This window comes from Nomascus leucogenys, chromosome 1a, assembly GCF_006542625.1.
Source record: "Nomascus leucogenys isolate Asia chromosome 1a, Asia_NLE_v1, whole genome shotgun sequence".
Lineage (NCBI taxonomy): Eukaryota > Metazoa > Chordata > Mammalia > Primates > Hylobatidae > Nomascus > Nomascus leucogenys.
In genome coordinates, this window is record NC_044381.1 from 67,803,128 (window position 1) to 67,823,465 (window position 20,338).

Here is a 20,338-nt window from a genome sequence, read left to right on the forward strand (position 1 = left end):
ACACATGGAGTGAAATCAGGAAATATCCCTTTGGCAGAAGTGCTAACATCTAGTCGCTTTGAAGTTTTCCTTGGCTCTAGTGAAAGCTCACAAGCTGCGAAGCTATAAGCAACATAAACGAATTTTCATGAGTGACTGTGACTTGCATGTAGGACAGGTTGCTGTCCGCATAACTTAAAAAACACAGTTTGCCTGCTACTCCTGAAACTAACACGTCAGAAATTTTGCTGGAGCAGTAGGAATTTCGGACGTTAGGTGCAGATAGAATGATGTCTTTGTACACATTGTTACGCCTCAAGTTCTAAATGCCACCTATAAATATCACACTCGAGAGATGTAATTGCTGATTTATTGAACCTGTGAGACACCTCACATGCACTTTGGTCTTTGCTATTTGGTAATAGAATAAGGTTATTCCATACCTGCCAACAGCTTTTTAATGTCAACTGTTGTCATTCCAAGTGAAAGGCATGGGGGAGAGAGATAGGAAGCAAAATTGACATGGATAAGAAAACGTGTCTCTCTTGATAGACTAGTACCCCGAAAGGACTCAATTTAAAACGCCACATATACTAAACAGGTGCTCTCTGACTTGTACCTTTACCCATATTTAGTGCTCATAAAGAGTGCTTTGTATTGATGTATAAGAAAACTGGGGGAAAAGTAAGCTTTGAGGCATAACATTAAACACTACAAACATCTTTTCCATTTTTTAAGAGTTTGAGAAACTGCTATAATAGGGTTAGAATGACAATTAGACAATTTTATTGACATAAGACAAGTTGCCGCCATTTATTTTGTGAAAGAAATTGAGCACACCAATCACGTAAGTAAAAGATAATTACAATAGGTATACTTGCCTAATTGAGAGTAAGGTGCAGATTGTGTCTCAAAATTGCATCCTATAAAGAGATACTACACATCAACGCTATGAAACAAATATTACTTGATAAAAGTAATATTGATAAATTATTGGTTAATAAAAATTACTTGTATACACTTAAAAAGCACCAGTTGAATACAGATACCAGAGGCCTGATCCATGAAAAAACAAAGCCCTTTTTATATTATTTACTTTGTTGGGTAAAAAACTGCCTCTCTGCTCTTTCAAAATGAAAAGCACATCTTTTTACCATTTAATAAATCCTCCTCCAATTGATCCTAAACTCTGTAGCTGAATTTTTCATCTTCCAAGTTCAATCCTTTCCTCTAAAGTTTCCACAGTAAGAAGGCTAGCTGTTTTAAAAATGGGGAAAATGTACTTAATTGAAACGGAGAAATCACTGGATTTTGATAAAACTCTGCTCTCACTATTCCATGCACTTCTAACTCTGGTTATGCCAAAAGGTCTTCATTGTGACTTGAGCCCAAATTAAATATAACTAAATGTGTAATATAATCCATTTGTTAATACATATGTCTTATTAATAATTATTAATAATGACATGACGAATGTGTTAAAACTGCCTGCTCTCCTTAGGAGACAAGATCCTTCTCACCTGAGGGAGGGGAGGAGGGATGGTCGGAGTGGGTGTGGTCTCAGAGGTATATTGGAATCCCCTGTGGAACTTTTTCAACCATCTCCCTTCCCTAGGCTTTGGATACCTGTACCCCATGAGAAACTACATTGTGTGGAGGAAGACTGCCTATTCTTAAATTGTTCAAAGGTGTGTGACCTACAATTTCCAGTGGTGTCAAGGACTGATCTAGAAAATGTGGTTTTGATGAACACTGGGGGATAAAGAAAGAATCATTTAATTTTCTTTTCTATTTAGTAAGGCCTTTATATGCTAATTCCTAAAACATTTGCAGGATAATGTGCTGACTTAAAAGAATTTTACAAGAATTAAAAAAGCAACTTACTATAAAAAAGGACTAATGGCTGAGTTAAAAACAAAATATAAAAATTATGATCTTACTTTTGGTTAGTTTGCTTTTCTCCGGGATGAATTCACATGCAAAAGAATCATTTCCTCCCATCTCATGGCTGAGTTTTATGTTTCGTTTCTATCAATTATCACTTCAATTCCTATTCATGTGTTAGAGCATAGTGAGTATGGAACAGCTGGAGTTTTAAAACCGACTCTCATATTCAGCTTTGGAAATAAGTTTGTAGAATCTGAATAGGGCTTTAAAAACTTTTAAATGAATCATGCCTTGTGCAACTCTTTTTCAAAACAAATATTCTGAAATCTTTTTGCACTACTTTAAATACATTATCATACATTTAAGATTCAACAATACAACTAGAATAATGTTCTTAAATACACCCATCAAATGTCCCAAAACTCACATTTCATTTTATTCTTGAGACAATGTACATTACAAAGACTGTAACAATATTTCAGTACATTAGACACAAGGGAAGAGTTTCATAACAAAGCATGTTGGGAAGCCATAGTGCACAGAAAAACAGTAAGAAACATAAAAGCACAAAGAAAAATGTCATTCTAAAGAGAGCTTGAAGTCCCTGCATCCTTTTTGCACTGTCATGCTGTGGCCTTCTTCATTCCAGAATGTGGGATGAGCAAAAAGAATAAAATAAAAACCAAAAGAAACCTTTGGAAATGTGAAATGTGCATCATGTGTATCCATGATTACAATATAGTCCTGAAGAGATCAAATAGGTCTGCATCTTAGATATTTTAACATTCTATTTGCTAGGCAGTGTTCGCTACAAAGGAACACAAGTCTAGCTTTGCTGAAATCAGCCTTAGGCTCTGTCACAACCAGCTTGGCTGTGGGAAACTTCGAGGAGGCCAGACTTTTTGATTACTCAGATCTTTGGTCATTAGGCTTTAGGAATTAAGGGTTTCTAATTCAGCTACCAGTGATCCCGCCCTGTTGCTAGGAAAACACTCAGCCATGAGCCCCACTGTCCTAGCAGTGGGCACAGGCTTTCGCAGAAAACGCTTTCACTTTCTGCTCTCTGGATTGCCTGCTTTATAGGATGCTTTCTGCTGCTGGTGTGTTTTTACTTTGATTGTACTTTGTCAATAAAGATCTCTTGAGTCTATGTTTAATCAGACCACTCCAGGCTGGATGCACTGATCCAGTCTCCCAGACACTGCTGGTTTCCTGGATACAAAAGGGCTGCAAACCTCCACATTACTGCCATGGCCTCCACTCAGCCAGCGCCTGTGCCGTGCTATGCCACTGCATGTGATGACAGAGCAGGTTATCCATGGTGGTACCAGCTTGTGCAAAAAGAATAACTTCACTCATCGCTTTCTGATGCCGTAATACATAGACCACAGCTCCATGGTTGCTCCTTCCACCACACAAACAAGAACGCCACAAAGCTCCACCATCCCGATGCTCCTCATACGGAAAGCAGGCCACAGACAGAGACTAGCTCATCCCCCTCACCACGCACATGAATAGCAAGAACAAGACACGCGTTTTCAGAGATGCCTTCAAGGCACAGAGATCAAGGGGAAAGGTCTGAGGAGCTCAGCTCACCCGGTGCATTGAGAGACTGTAAAGAGGAATGCAAGCTCAGCTGGTGGGGTGAGGATCGGAAATCAAAGTAGGATCTCCCGGGGAAGCTGGGTTGTAGATTAAGGGTGGAGGAGAAAGGACTCATTCTACGGAGCGGCAATCTTTCCGAAGGCACTGGAAAAGGGAGGGTCTGTTCTTCTGAATCTGTGTCTAAATGTAAGATCAATGCAAACTAGAGATCAGAAGTCTGCTATTATGTCCCCGTGCAGGGTTCCCCAAGACCTGCCTTAACAATGCATTCATACAAAGCCCCATCTTTCCCACAGGGTGCCACACTCAGGCATTTACAAAACCAATGTGCCTGGGGGAAGGGAGGGAATTTTCGGCAGATCAGAACCCAAGACCAGAGGACACCTCGAACATCAAAGGCAATTGTTGTCACTTTCCCGATTTTTAGTGGTAGAAAACTGGAAGGTTTCCTATTTTGGAAGGTTTCCTTTTAATTAAATAAAATATTTTTAGAATTGAATGTACAAAATGTAAAGGCAAATTTTACCTATTGATGACCAAGAGGATATTATTTTACCCCCTTCAGTTGTCCTGGGGGTTACTACCTATTCAACAATGGCCTCTTAAAGGGTTTGTATTTAAGACATGGTGATTTTTTACAAACTGTTTCCTATTCCATATTTTCCCATTTCTCTCCTAATGTATATTTTTCTATTAGATGGATGAGCTGATTTTTTATACTAGCACACTCCAGACTCTATCTTTGAATAGGAGAGGAAATGTGGGATGGTCTAAGGAAGACAGGGCTGGACGAGTAAGCAGGGAAGGAGGCTTACCTTTGTTTCTGAATTATGATCAGATTCTAGGGATGTCACTTGACCATCTTTGTTTCTCTAATGATAAACAGACTGTAGGCAGTGGTGAGGTGCACTGGTGGCAAAATGTCTGTTTCTGTTCAGATAGTCAGGTTTGGCCTGAAGATAATTATTATATCAGACTAAAGACTTAACAATTATTTGACCTGGTTTTAGAAGGGCATGAGTTGATTTCTCTGAATTACTAAAATTGCTCCTTTCTATTTTGTCAAACAATAGCTGGTTCTATGCATGGTGTGGTCTAGTCAGAGGTGGATCTTTCACCAATTAAAGCCTTCTTAACATTCAGTCTAATAGCAATAATTTAGGAAATACAGATGGTAGGAAGGTAACATTCCATGTCCAAAATCACAAAGGAACTTTCTTCTCATTGAAATAATAATTTTGTTTCTGTGACCAGAGGGTAGTTCCGTGAATTTTTTTTCTGGTTTGAATCAGTTAGCAGCAATTCTTTGCTGGACATACACTTCTATCAAAATGCTACTCGCATGTTGAAGCAAAAATAACTGGAGCGTGTGTGTGTGCAGAATATGATCCTATGTGAAGAGCTCAGAACAAGGGCACTGGCAAGTTTTAATTTAATACCTCCAAGAGTCAGCCTCTGAACTTACAATATTAAAGTTAGCTTTTCAGGCTTTAGACTTATCTGTGGGGGGATGACTTTTAAAAAATGGAAGTATAAACCAGATCTCAGAGAAAAAGAATTGCTATTTATGGAGTTAAGACTTTGTGTTCCCACTAAGAATACATTTTTCTTCTACCTAAACTTCATATGGTTTGAATGACTTAATATCATGTGTTATCATTTCTTTCTTCAGATATGATAAATCAAAAATTATTTGTTATAATCATCTTAAGGAGAAATTAGCCTTTGAGTGTAATAGAAAAATTCAAAATACAACACCCAAGCACCACAAACTGGCATGGGTTTCTTTTATGGAGCGAAGGCATTTACAACTATATTTATATCAATAAAATATTTTATTTATTTATTTAGTATTATTTATTATTTTTTGAGACAGGGTCTCACTCTGTTGCCCAGGCCAGAATGCAATGCCACAATCTCAGCTCACTGCAACCTTTGCTTCCCGGATCAAGTGATTCTTCAACCTCAGCCTCCAGAGTAGCAGGGACTACAGGCGTGAGCCATCACACCCAGCTAACTTTTCTATTTTTTGTAGAAATGGGTTTTGCCATGTTGTCCAGGCTGGTCTTGAACTCCGGAGCTCACAGCGATCTGCCTGCCCCAGCCTCCCAAAGTGCTGAGATTACAGGCGTGAGCTACCACACCCGGGCTAAAAGTTTTTTTATTAACAAGAATTTGCTTGGAAATATAGTATGACAGTCATTTCATTATAGGTGACAGTCAATTCATTATATTGAAAATATTTGTCGCTTTAAAATTTACTTGAAAGGACATATAAAATAATATGAATTTCCGAGTGCATTGAATTCCCAAGCAGTTATCTGAAAACCAGTGAAGAGATGTTTACTGAACACAGACCTTGGGGAGTGTATCCAATCCCATCATAAATTGTACTCACCTTTTCTATTCTCAGCACCAAGAAGAACTTAGAGTAGGTGATGGCACCCCTTTATAGGGTGGGGACTGAGGGTAGCTAGGTTATTCACGGGATTAGTAACTTGGCACTAAGATGGTTATGGCTCTTCCTAGCCTCCCATGTGGATCCACTGTTTACTGATGACCCAAGTTTCCTTGACTCCTTTCACTCTTGAACTATGCTCTCTCATCAGGCAAGTTGATTTAACATCCATACTGTACAACCATTTCATTTTTGTTTTTGAGTTTTTTCCCCATCTATGACCTCCCATTACCTACCAGCTGGGCTTTTACCGTATTTTCTCTAAGTAGCTGTTAACAACAACAAAAAAATGCTACCTTGCAATGAGAACTTTTCAAATGAATTACAAGAGAGAAACACTTTCCAACTGATCCCAGCTTAACTAAACAAGCAATTCTCCCTTCATACCCTTCCCCATGGGCGTGTAGTGCACATGCTGGGTCAGCTGCCTGTAAGTCATCTATACCACTTCACATTACCTTAGATTTCAGGAGTCTTAGAGGGAAGAAACTTAATATCATCAGAGGAGCTGCCATCAAGCTTCCCCTTGAAGTCCCCTGGGATGAGGAACTCATTGCTTCCAGCCAGCTCCCTCTAGTTGGCAGTTATTGCTTGTATTGGTCTAGACATACCTCTTTGGGAGCTCCACTCTCCAATTGTAGCGTTACTATCTGGGGCCACATGGAACAGATCACTAGTTCTTCAAGTATTTGAGGCCAGTCACCAATCCTCTTTAAATCTTCCCTTTTCTGGGCTAAATAGAGTCAATGTCCAACCATTTCACTATGTATGGATTCCAAATCCTTTACTCTCCTGGTCATGCCCTCTGGACATGTTCAAACGCATGAATCAAAGACAATATGACAACATTGAGAACAGTATTGCCACTCCCTGGTTTAGCCGAATCACACTTAACTCATATTGAATGTGCACACACCTACTTAAGTGTGTATTCTGCGTTATGCCCATGGGATGCAGGAAGAATGCACACACTACTTCCTCACCTCCCCTTCAAAACACAACTATCACAATATGGAGAAGGCTTCTCAGCCGTTCATATTCTATTATTAAAGACAAAGGGGAATGAGGTTGTCATTTTTTTTTTCACAATACATGATACAAAGCTATGTTTCAAGTCACAGCTAATATGCAGGATAATAATTATTACTAATTTTTAACTTTATAGATCACTGGAGAAAAATGAGGAGCTCCTGAAGAGACTTTTAACATCACATCATATTTCATCACTTGCAGGGATCCCGTGTGGTTGCAGAGCTTTACTGAGTGAAAGCAGTTTAGCAGGAAAGAGCAATGGAAAACAGTATGTCAATGGCCAAATGTGGTGACTCTAGGCATAACTATAACTCTAGGATGGGGCCGTGTTCGTAACGAATATGTATCAAGATATGCTTTCCATCAACTCTGTCAATGACCATCATTTTCCTCTTGCTCTTTCCTGGACTTCTTTCTCTTCCTCGTTAGTATTGGCTGGAGTCTGGAGTTAGGGTCTAGATAAGGGCAGAGACCTCTGCTTAAAAAAAGCAATCAAGAATCAACAAAGCAAAGATTGGCTGGGAACCACTTGTATTATTGACTGAGAATATCTAGGTGATGTACTCCTGTTTGGCCACCATATGTTTCTTTTGTTTCTTTATTTCTTTTTTAGAGACAGGGTCTCACTTGGTCACCCAGGCTAGAGTGTAGTGGTGTTGATCATAGCTCACTGCAGCCTTGAATTCCTGGGCTCACGGGATCCTCCTCCCTCAGCCTCCCGAGTAGCTGGAACTACAGGTGCATACCACTGCACCTGGCCAATTTTAATTTTTTTTTTTTTTTGTAGAGACAAGGTCTTTTTATGTGGCCCAAGCTGGTCTCAAACCACTGGCCTCAAGCAGTCCTCCCACCTCAGCCTCCCCAGTGTTGAGATTACAGGCGTGAGCCATGGCACCCAGCCCGTATATTTCTTTTATTTGTTCATTAGCCAACGCTATTGAACACCTGTCATGTGCCAGACATTGCAGTAGAATTGAGCAGTTGGGAAACATAAAGTTGGCAGGAGACTCAACCATAAGAAAAATAATAATTTAGAGAAAATCAGTGTCATATATTATTGATTGCTTTTTACACTTCTGGGGGTGGAATTTCTTGACTGACTCCAAGGACAGAGTACTAAAGATTTTTGCAGATGTTGTAGAATATGTGAAAAGGTAGCCATTGGGGTGTTATTTTTGGAATCTAAAGAGGAAAAGCAAACAGATTGTGGTTGCTTATGATAGTGTATACTAATCCAGCATCCTTTGTGCCCTGGTAGAAGTCTGGGTTGTCCTCCTGCCTGGCAGTGAACAACTTCATAACTTAAGCAGCCCTTGAGCCCAGGTCCAATAAGATGGTTGTATTTTGGAGCACGGTAAGGCAAGACATGTCACTAAGAATTGTACAGTGTTAAAGATGAGTTTCAACTCAATTATAAACCAGCTATAAAATAATTTCCTTTTGTTGGGAAGATTTTAAAAGACACAAAGAAATGAATGAAGAATGAGGCTGTTTTCATAAATGGTCTTATAAGCAGCCAAAGTCACAATTATGTCCAACTGGTACATAATTTATAATAAAAGGTGGTATTTTAAGCTTTCTTAAGTGTGGCATTAATTGCAATTGAGAAGTGAGAAACAAATCTGTTTTGAAAACCTTCTTTTAGAAGAATGAAACAGCCTTTGCCACCCCAAGGACAGCTTCATACTTCATCACCAAGTTCTCCACTCCAATTTAGAATACCATGGCATTATTTATAAGGAACTATCAGCAGAAGAACTGAAAATTCTTGTATTTCAATTAGATACAGAGGATTCCAAAGGACTAAACTGCTTTCCAGAGTATCATTTGCAAAGCACACTTCCCAGAACCAAAAATAGGGTTCTGAATCTCAGTCCTATGGAAAAATGCAAGAAATTCCTTGGGATATCATGCATGTGTCAAAATTTAAAAGAACAAAGTATCTCTCTTTTCTGGGCTCTGAAACCTATCATTACGCCTCTCACCTTGGATTTTGTAAAATTTACCCAAATATGGTCAGGTATGATTACCTACCTTGAGAACTTTGTCCTGGAAATGCATATTCTTCTAACTATTTTTGGAGAGGCCCAGATGCTCTGGGTCAGGAAAAGCAGAGACAGAAAAACCATCTTTCAGTAGACCATATACATTTCCTTATATGATCCTTTATCAATCATTTTCTATTACTGTTGAATTTTCAGTATCATAGGCATAAATTTAAGACTCATTATGACACTTGGAGGAGGCAGGAGGTATCTAATGCTGCTTCATAGCATTTTCTGAAACAACTTTCAACAGTAGTTTTAGAGAGAGAAGCCACAAAGGTACTAATTGTAAAGACTCAGAGGTCCTCAGCTCTAAGTCCATGGTTTTAGAGATGAGAAAACTGAAGTCCAGAGAGGCTAAGGGACATATCCAAGTTACACCACAGCTGTGGAGGGATACAATAGAGACTCAGGTAGGATCAATTCCTGGTGGATAAAATTTTGGGGTCATAAGACTATTGCTGCTCCTTTGTAACCTAGAAATATACAAAAGGTAAAGTTTACACCACTGGCCCCAGGGCACGTTCCAGTGGTCTCAGTGGGGACCAAGGTTTGTGTAGAGCACCTAATAAACCTCAACTGTGTTAAGGATAAATCTTTTCTTCTCTAAATAGAGTGTTTAGTTTATGTAGTGGTTAGGGATTGGAAAGGCACACACATCACTGTCCTCCTTGGAATTTTGGCTAGAGGGATTAGATGGGCTGAGGTGTTCCCTGTAGTTGTTCTTCTGACAGGTTCTTTGTTCCTCACAAGGTTACAGCATATCTGGAGGTCTCAGCACATCAGGGTGCAGTACTTATGCTGGACCAAAATCACTATTAAATATGAACAAAGGAGCTGGGCATGGTGGCTCATGCCTGTAATCCCAGCACTTTGGGAGGCCAAGGCATGAGGATCGCTTGAGGCCAGGAGTTTGAGACCAGGCTGGGCAACATAGTGAGACTCCGTGTCTACAGAAAAAAAAAAAAAGCCAGCTGTGGTGGCGTGCCTATAGAGCCAGTTACTCGGGAGGCTGAGGCAGGAGGATCACTTGAGCCCAGGAGGTCAAGTTTACAGTGAGCTACGGTCGTGCTACTGCACTCCAGCTAGGTGACAGAGTGAGACTCTGTCTCTGGAAAGACAAATGAATGAATGAATGAATAAATAAATAAGTAATTGCAAAAAGATTCTGGACAGATGCATCTGAGGCCAATTTGCATTCAGATAAATGGAAGCATAAGTTCATATTTTGTCTGCACCATTAAATCTTTTCTGGGTGGTTTCCTTCGACGCACAGAAGAAGGAGCCACCACAATGAAAGGGGCAGTGTGATGCTGAGAATCTAATCGGGGAGAAAGACATTTTAATCTTTATGAGTAACATTGTCTAGGCCCACTTTTTAGAAAGCAATTTTTAAGATGTAGTTTCAAGAATCCCAACCTATTTGTCATTAGATAAAACAATCCTGAAAAATGCTGGGTAGATGGCTTGAGAGCCAGCCCTCTTTTCTCTAATTATCGCTGACTACCTTCTTCCCACTTTCCCTTCCAGTTAGGACAGGGAGGGCTGGAAAGCTTCTGTGAATAAATGGCTCTGTGATGTCAACCCAAGCAGGACTCTGAGTGCCAGATCTCATTCAGTAGTAACTTTCAAAGGCCTCAGAGATGTAGCTCTGATATTCCTTTTCCTTCCTGGGCAAATCTTGTCACTGCCAGCCAAGAGTATCCACTGGTAGCAGTGGGGGAAGGGCCTCTGTAGGTGACCTGCTCACTTGGGATGGGAGGGAGCTGGAGGAAATTTCTGCAAAGACATGAAAATGAGCACACGACCTGATAAAGAGTTTGGATATTATGCTGGAAATGACGGCCACTCCCACATCTTCTTAAAGCTGGAATGCTACTCTTTTCAACAAAACTCTTTTTTTTTTTTTTTTTGAGATGGAGTTCCACTTTTGTTGCCCAGGCTGGAGTGGAATGGTGCAATCTCAGCTCACTGCAACCTCTGGCTCCCAGGTTCAAGTGATTCTTCTGCCTCAGCCTCCCAAGTAGCTGGGATTACAGGTGCCCGCCACCACACCCAGCTAATTTTGTATTTTTAGTAGAGACGAGGTTTCTCCATGTTGGTCAGGCTGGTCTCGAACTCCTGACCTCAGGAGATCTGCTCAACATGACTGCAAGTAGTAAAGCCTTCTGGCTGGGATTTCTGGATGAGCACATGAGGCAGCTACACAGCGCTGCTTCATTTTGACAAGGTGTTTTCAGTCACCTTGCAGACAGACTTTGGATAGTTTTCCCTCTCTTTCTTTCCATTTGGCTGAGGGCAAATAGCACTTTTCTAATGTTAGCACCACAGCGGACTGTGCTGAGCACTGGCGGCTTAAAATCCTGGATCTGACATATTATTATACTTAACCTCTCAGCAGCTCAGTTTCCCATAAGTAGAGAAAGATGACAATGATAATACCTTCCTCATAAAGTATAGTACTAAGAATAATGGGCCATCTAAAAATGTCCACATCCGAATCCCCAGAACCTGTGAATACGTTATTATCCATGGCAAAAGGGACACTGCAGAGGTGATTACATTAAGGATCTTGAGATGGGGGGATTATACTGGATTATCCAGGTGGGCTCAAGGTTATCACAAGGGTCCTTATCAAAGGCAGGTAGGGTCTACATGGTGGCTCATGCCTGTCATCCCAGTACTTTGGGAGGCCAAGGGAGGAGAATCACTTGAGGCCAGGAGTTTGAGACAAACCTGGGCAACACAGCAAGACCACATCTCTACAAAAAATTTAAAAAATTAGCCAGACATGGTGGCACATGCCTGTAGTCCTAACTACTCAGGAGGCTGAGGTGGGAGGATTCCTTGAGCCCAGGTGTAGGAGGCTGCAGTGAGCTATGACTGTGCCACTGTACTGCAGCCTGGGTGACAGAGTGTGACCTTGTCTCAAAAAAAGGAGGGTAGAAAGGTCAGAAAGAGATTGGAAGATGCTACGTGTCTGGCTTTGTAGCCACAAAGTCTATCAAAATAGACTAAATAGATAGACTTTGTCCTACAAAGTCAGATGTCTAGCCCCTACCTAAATAGACTTTGTAGGCAGAATCTACTTAGATAGGAAGAGGGAAACTAGAGAAAAATAAACAGAAAATGTCCTATCCTGTTCTCAACCCTGTATGATTTTTAAAAACAGGAGTACAGCTTGTCTCACACAAAGCATAAACCTTAGAACTCTGTGTATTAAGATGGCCTTGTTGTGTAATGTTTTCAACAGATACTCTTTTGCAGATGGTTTCAAAGACTGTGGCACAGCCATGTTGGCTATTAGATGAATTAATTTGAAGATATACATGGCCAAGTTTTGGGGCTTGGGGGCCTTATTTTAAAATTTCATTAAAATTCTTAATTCCTTGCAGTTATATTTCATCTGAAGTCAGTGTAATTTGGTTTAGATGTGCAACTGGCATTTTTTCCATGGGTGTCTTTGATACATCTCCAGGAACTTTGCTTTCAGAGAACTAACCACATTTGAACTCATATAATAATGCATTCTCCTTTCCTTTTCTCTCTCTCTCTCTCTTTTTTAAGATGGGGTCTCACTATGTTGCCCAGGCAGGATTCAAACTCCTGGGATCACAGGATCCTCCCATCTCAACCTCCCAAGTATCGGGGATTACAGGCATCACCTACAGCATCTGACTCCTTTCCTTTTCTCTTAATAGCACGTTCTTTATAATTTCCATTGAATTTAATTAATTTTCATTGTTTTCCTAATTCTCCTATAAAAATTTTATCTTCCTGCTAATCCCTTTTCCCTTTTTTTCAGTGTTTACCACAGTGTGTAAGAATGGAACTATTTATATGTTTATTTCTCTAAGGCTTGTCTCTTTTCCTAGCTTGTAAACTCCAGGACAGTAGGGATAACATCTGTTCAACACTCTACACCCACAGCCTAGCACACAGTGGTCACTTATCAAGCACTGCCCAATAAATAGATAAATTTGCTTTTGAAGAAAAAACCAATCAGAATTTATAGTAATGTAGACATTTGATCTCCCCTGCATAATGTTACCTTTAGATCAGCAGAAGGTTTTGTGAAAGCTCACAGAGTACAGAGTACAAATGATGAGCAATTTAAACCTCAGACTAAATGCATGTGATTACAAGTTAGACTTGTTACCGCATATGAAATTTTACCTTTCTGTGATACAGAATTTTTGTTTTGAAGTTTGAAAAGGGATTAACTCTTGCTAAGAAGAAGGTGAAAGATTTTGTTACACTAGAAAGCCAGAACGCACCACCCCACCACCCCCAATACCAGCAAAGAAAAAAAAAATCTCTAAAGCAAACCTTTCTGGAAACTGTAGGAAATAAGATTAATAAAGCATAAGTGCAGTGAATGTACCAAAACTCTGTTAATTGCATTTTTCTCACTGATTTCTAAAAAACAAACAAAAAAGAGATAATTATTTAATCCTATAGGCTTTGTCTATTGTTACAGATCCATCATATCTTTTTTTTAAATAAGCTATTCACTATATTTTTTCTTGCTTTCTAAATCTTGTCTCACTGAATGTATTAGAATGAGGGAGAAACAAATAGAACAAACCAAAGTTATGGAGAAAGTATGTGTGTGAACTTTATTTCATCATGAGAAAATTACTTCTGTGCAGTAACAGAGAATACTGATATCTATATGATGATAGGCTTTTCTTTGTATTCAGATACATACCTTATATTTGTACACAATATATAAAATTCATGGAGGAAATTAATTTCTACAGTACAGTTTCTTTGTTGGAAGAGAACTTGTTCCGTTTGTTTCATCTAGAAAATGACCCCCAGTTCTGTGACTGTGGTACCAAGGATCGCAGTTCCAATCCTGTAATTTATTAGACACCATAATCTTATGAACATTAAAATAAACTGAGGCGCTACATCCTCCTGCAGGATGAAACGAGAGACATAAGTGCTCAGGCTGTTATGCTAATAACTGATTTTTAGCAGAATAGTATGATTCCCATGATGTATTATGAATAGAAATAGTTTTCCCGCAGATCTGATAACACATATTAGCAACATTGCTACAAATTTCTCTCTGCTCTGCAGGCATGCACTTCACTCTTCAATCAAACCACCTTGTACACACATGGGAAATGAGGCCATCACCAGCAAGGGCCTTCTGCATTGCATCTAGGAAAGACTCTTGGAGGGCTTTAGCAGTTAGTATGGTATTTTGAGAAAAGAGGCAACTGCTCTCAAACTGATAGGTCATCCCAGAGAGAAGTTGCTAAAATGATAATTCTGGGGGAAGCTGTAGCTATCACATCACTGTACTCCAAATGGGAACAGGTCATGTGGGCATTTTCCCTTAGCATATCCTTCTCTTGGAATAGCATCTCTCAGACTGACAACTGCTCCCCAAAGCACTGTTTTCACGGCTAGGGGCCTTTCATCCTTGCTGTGGGATTCAAAATTGTGCTTGTTTTTAACCATGTGAAGCATTTTAGGGTGATTGGCACATGTTGAGGTTTGTGGGAAGTGGGGAAAAAACACCACCATAGTTCTTTTAGCTAACATCTTGAACTTGAACAAAATCAACATAATTAGTTCTGCAGAGGGAAGTTATGAAGAATCCCGGTGAGGTGGGGGGTGATTTCTTTGATTAAAATGACACCCCAAAGTGTCAGAATGCTTGGGCACCAGCCACAAATACCTCCTTGTAGGTTTAATTTCATGTGTCTTGCTTACTCTTAAAATGAAAATGTTAAAAGCCTCAGAGGTTATATCTGGCCATCAAATTCAAGCCTCTCATCTGAGACACATTACTTGTCTTTGATGACCAAAATGTTTAAAGTATAGCTAAGAAGCAAAAATTCTCTAGAGATGAACCTTGTATGGTGGCTCTAGGTAGCCTAGCCAAGACTGAAGGGACTGGCAAAGATGAAAATGGCGGGTAATGCGAAGTTGCTGGTCTCTTCCTGTTTGGTGCCCACAGGAAGTCTCAATCCTGGTGCTGACGGCCTCCGCTTTGGGTAGGAAACGGAGGCGGTCCAAGTGGGTAAGCCAGGAGCAGCCAACAGGCCCTCTCTGAACAGCTCTAGCACCCCACCACCCATTTGAAACACATTCAGTCATACAAATCCACAACTGGAAAGAACCTAGGTCCCACCCTCAGAACAAGCAAGTACTACAGAGTAATTTAGAATCATCTGAGCAAAACTGGCACGTGATGTGTATCAGTGGAGAATGGGAGCCTGCTCTAGAGCCTAGATACATTTGTCTTACACACCAGGGGCACATTCAGGCCTTCATTTTTCAGCTTCTTCAACTGCAGCTTATTTAGATTGTTATCAAAGGAAGCCGCCGGCCCAAGCCATTTGAACTGCCGATGTGGAATCTTTGGTTTGATCACATCCACATACCATAGGCTCTCTAAAGGCAGGAGAGGAACAGCGGCTCTGTGCAGAATGCAGAGCAAGTCATGAAAACACTTCAGGAATGTGGGCAGTGGTGGGGTTACCTCCAGGCTTGTCAGCCACTTTAGATGCCACGCAGTTCTCGCTCTGAGGGATACTGCTGAAGGGCCTTACCCTCAGACGTTTGGAGGACCAGGGTCTTGCTGTACGGGCTGACTCCTGTTTTGTTGAAGGCCTTGACCCGAGCGTTGTAGGTGCTGTTGAAGTGAAGACCATCCACAGTGCACATTGTCTCCTTCCCCACATACACCTCCTGAGAGTCAGCAAAGAACAGGACAGCACTTAGCCTGAACCCTTTTGAGGGGCGAGGGAGGCAGTGTTGCTCAGTGGTTAGGAGCAAGAACCCTGGTGTCATTCTAATATGGATTTGAATCCTGTGAGATATTGGGCCATTTAATTTACCTTTTTAGCCTCAGTTTCCTAATCTGTAAAATGGGATAATAATATCCACCTTATGAGGTTGGTGGGAGGATTACTTAATGTTGTATATGCAGATTAGCATCATGCCTTGTATTTAGCATGGGCCAGGCAGCCTAATGAATGGTAGTTATTAGCAGCTAGGGCTTAAAAAAAATAAAACTGAGTGCTTATAGTTCAGATTACACTTATTAACTTGGCATTGGTACAGTATATAGCCCCTACTGAGGTCCTTATACATCAGTATGGTTTGTGGAAAACATGTTTGAAACCATGAAAACAGGAAGGTGGTCTCTATCCTATGTTTAGAACTCCGCTGATAACTTCAGAACTGTCACGAAGATTAGACTCCAAGCCACGGGGGATAGGTTTTCATCACAGTACAGAGGGAAGGGGGAGGAAACAGGGAAAGGAGGAAGAATGACATTTCAAAGGCTTAAAATAAATCCCAGCATAATGCATCTTTAGCATAGGTTAGGCATTTGCCTCCCTCTTCAGCTGTACACATTGCAAAATTATGCTGATGTAATGAATAAAAATAATTTGCATTCAAAGCACAGCCTTAAAATGACAACTCTCTGGTAGGATACTAAGAATACCGGGGTCTCAGATCACCCATCAATTCATTACTCCTGCTGGAATAACAAAAATTGGAATATTATGTCCTCTCATTCAGTGCTTCTCAAACTTTACGTGCATATGAATCACCTGAGGATCTTGTAAAAATGCAGTTGCTCATCCAGTAGGTGTCTGGGGTGGGGTCTCGATTTTGCATTTTAAACAAGTTCCCAGGTGAAACCAATGCTGCTGGGGGAGGACCGCACTTTTGAGTAGAGGAAAAAGTCAAGACAAAATCAGAGAATTAATTTATTTAAAGAATTGGGAAAACCAGGAGAGTTACATTCCCAGGAGAAAAAAAAAGACAATAAAGGGGAAAAGAAAGGCCCTGAAAATGACGCAGGAACTGAAAAGGCAAAGTCAAGAATGAGAAACTGACAAATAGGATTTTACACACACACACCACACACACACACACACTGTCACACACACTGCAAAAGACGTGAAATGGAACCTGAGGCCCTTATCTTGGAAAGAAAGAAATTAGATTTTATCATGCCAATAAATCAACATATATGTAAATAAGGCTTCTCTATCAAAAGCGAGAACCTTTGTCCTTGAGGAGAATTGTAGAAGACACGGCCCCTGCTCTCAAGTACTTAAACCTAGTGGGGGATCAAAAACACATTCAGGAAAAGGGGGCCTTGAGAGGCTTTGCTCTTGAAAGCTAGTGGCTCAGGTTTGGCTATTGGTGACCAGAAGAAAGCCTCATCCTCACGGGCCTGAGGTTTTTTTAGACAGGGGTCTCCTCTTCATCAGTGCAGGAACTGGCCTCAGTCCCCAGAAGGGCTGCTCCCTTAGGAAGCTCTAAGCATCAGAACTTCCAGGCAAGACTAGGGTGGAGAGGATGGAAAGGAGGGTGGCAGGGAGGGGATGGATGAGAATGAAGCTCTGTATGAGAGAGAAGCAGACACATGCCGGCAGGTGGTGGCACATGAATCATCAACCTGGTGGTACCACAGCCGTGTCTTACCAGGAAGCCATTCTGTCCTGCCTTCAGAGGGCAGCATGACCTTCTCAATGGGGATAGGGCTCCCTTGCCTTGGGAAGGTAGCAATCTTCTGGTACCAGTTCTATCTGGTGAAAGGCCCAGAACAAAACTATAGAACTGGGGAAACCTTTGCTAGAAAGGCTGCTTAGAATAGGGAAGCTATAACAGGAGATCATGTCAATTAAGAGGAATGCCAGTCAAAGACATTAGAAGCTGTGGATTGCAGAAATAAATCTTGGACAACGGTTAATTATATTATTAGCAATAAGCAATGATGGTAATAATAATAGCTAATAATGCACGCTTGCCATGTTCTAGGCAGCATGCTAAGAATTTTGTATGAATTATCTAATGGACTCTTCGCAACAAGGCATGAGATTCACGCTATTGTTACCATCCCTCTCATTAATAAATGAGGACCTGAAGACTCAAAGGGGTGATAATTAGGCATTGTCCACATAGCTAGGGTGGAGGAGACCAACATGAATGCAGGCAGTCTGACTCCAGTACTGCATGTCCTGTCTCTTAAGAAGGGTAGGGCAGTTTCAGAGACTGCTCCACCGACCCTCATGGTAGAGGGAGAAAGCAGGCTTCAGGTGAAGGGCAGGCAGGCCCTGCCAGGATGGCCTGTCCCTGGGAGAGATGGGGAAGCCAGCCCTGAGACTCCCCGGCAGGTCCTCTGACAGAGTCACTGCTTTGGGTTAACAAGTACGTAGTGGGCTCTCTACTGACCCGGAACTGACCACCGTTGCCATCATCCAGCTCCAGAATGTATCCATCGGCGGGCACCGTGGACAGAGGTGGCTGTTTCCAGGACAACGTAGCGCTGTTGTTGTGGGTACAGCATTCCTCCAGCTGTAGTATAGGGGTTGCTGGGACTGGGGAGGAAGCTAAACAGAAATTAGTGTAACTCTGGCTTCTGTTAAGCTGCAGATATTCCAGTATCTTAGAATGACAAGCATCCCCCCGATAAACACGTAGTTAGAAGTAGGCAGAATGGGGTGCACAAGGGAACTGAATAGGATCCTTCACAGAGTCCCCAGGAGTCAGACTGGCTCCTGATTTGCTGTGAGGCCATTTTCTAAGCGCACAGTGGCCCTTCCCACCTTCATTGTGGCTGTTGGAGGGGAGACAGGCAGATGCACAGAACTGCTCTGTTCTCATCCCCTTGAGCATTGAAGACATTATCCCTAAAGGAAATGTTTTACATGGAGGCTGGGCTTCCAGTCCAACCCACTAAAGCCTATTTAACTCATAACGTGCCTGAAGCTGTGCTAATAATTTTATCATAAAACTTATTCTGAGATTTAAACCTAAGTTAATAAACCAGAGACTGCCTATTCTGAGAAATAGCTCTGAAACCACTACATTTCCAATATTCCATCATTTTTTAAAAACCAGTGATTCTACTCCAGGTCTTGTGCACATAAGTAGCTACAACAGTGGATTTTTGAAAATTTGGATCCAAGTGAGATCACAGTGATCTCTCCGTTTCAAAACTTCCGAGGAACCTGACGTCATTCTCTCAAGGTAGCTATACCTCGAAAACAGCACTAGGTCAAGTCTACTCATTTTCAGGTATAGAACACCCACTGTGAGCCTGGTACGTGGACTAGGGGCCTGGAGCATGACAAGGAGGCTCAAGATGTCTTTGCAGCTGCGTGAGAGTCTGCCATGCTGTTACGAGTCATAACACCACCCTCCACATTTTATACTGTGACTCTTTTCTAGCACTTAAACTGCAAATTAGTTGAGCCTTCAGGCACACATAGAAATATTAGTTACTGGCCGGGCGCGGTGGCTCACGCTTGTAATCCCAGCACTTTGGGAGGCTGAGGCAGGCGGGTCACGAGGTCAGGAGATCGAGACCACGGTGAAACCCCGTCTCTACTAAAAATACAAAAAAAATTAGCCGGGCGTGGTGGCGGGCGCCTGTAGTCCCAGCTACTCAGAGAGGCTGAGGCAGGAGAATGGCGTGAACCCGGGAGGTGGAGCTTGCAGTGGGCCGAGATTGCGCCACTGCACTCCAGCCTGGGCGACAGAGCGAGACTCTGTCTCAAAAACAAACAAACAAACAAACAAACAAACAAAAAAACCAAAGAAATATTAGTTACTGAAGAATCCCAGTTCTTCACATATAAACTTAATATATGTAGTTGGGAACCATGGTTTTGTGTGTGTGTGTCTGTGTGTGTGTGTATGTGTGTGTGTTTTTCTTTTTTTTGAGACGGAGTCTCGCTCTGTTGCCCAGGCTGGAGTGCAGTGGCGTGATCTCGGCTCACTGCAAGCTCCACCTCCCGGGTTCATGCCATTCTCCTGCCTCAGCCTCCTGAGTAGCTGGGACTACAGGCGCCCGCCACCATGCCTGGCTGATGTTTTCTTTTTTTTTTTTTCTTTTTGGTATTTTTAGTACAGACGGGGTTTCACCATGTTAGCCAAGATGGTGTCGATCTCCTGACCTCGTGATCCACCTGCCTCGGCCTCCCAAAGTGCTGGGATTACAAGTGTGAGCCATCGTGCCCGGCCGGGAACCATGTTTTTGACAGCTGCTTAAAAATTTTTTTTCAGCACCAAAGCATTGATTTATTACTATTATTACTTTAGCACTTTAATAACAGGAGAGAACAGCTTGGACCATATCCAGGGACATTTAGATGAACAAATGTTCATCATGGAACACCTGGTATGCTGTACCAAAATTGGACTCTGTGTCGTGTGCACTGAATTAAATCTATGCCTTGTCAGTCATCTCAACCAAAACAGTGTTTAATTTTACAGCAGTTTAGAAAACAGGTTCTATGGTAGATAACCTAGAAAACAAAAGCAGTGACCGTAGCGTAAGAAATGA

General features: G+C 41.5%; 1 protein-coding gene across 7 annotated transcripts in view; it reads right to left on the reverse strand.

Annotated features, from left to right (window-relative positions):
- TRIM9 (tripartite motif containing 9) overlaps positions 1 to 20,338 on the reverse strand; it is a 117,208-nt gene that overhangs the window by 7,272 nt on the left and 89,598 nt on the right. For 3 of the 7 annotated variants that reach the window (XR_004029627.1, XM_030810448.1, XM_030810439.1), the window contains exons 6-10: positions 18,223 to 18,380; positions 15,579 to 15,717; positions 3,463 to 3,651; positions 861 to 902; positions 423 to 446 (exon numbers count right to left, since the gene is read on the reverse strand). Coding sequence is in view for 6 of the 7 variants with exons in the window: in XM_030810448.1 (XP_030666308.1) it covers positions 423 to 446; positions 861 to 902; positions 3,463 to 3,651; positions 15,579 to 15,717; positions 18,223 to 18,380 (552 nt within the window). In the remaining variant the exon portion in view is untranslated. Of the gene's footprint in view, positions 1 to 422; positions 447 to 742; positions 903 to 3,462; positions 3,652 to 15,578; positions 15,718 to 18,222; positions 18,381 to 20,338 lie in introns of those variants that run through there. The other 4 variants (XM_012504483.2, XM_030810467.1, XM_030810456.1 and 1 more) reach the window with 4 other exon arrangements.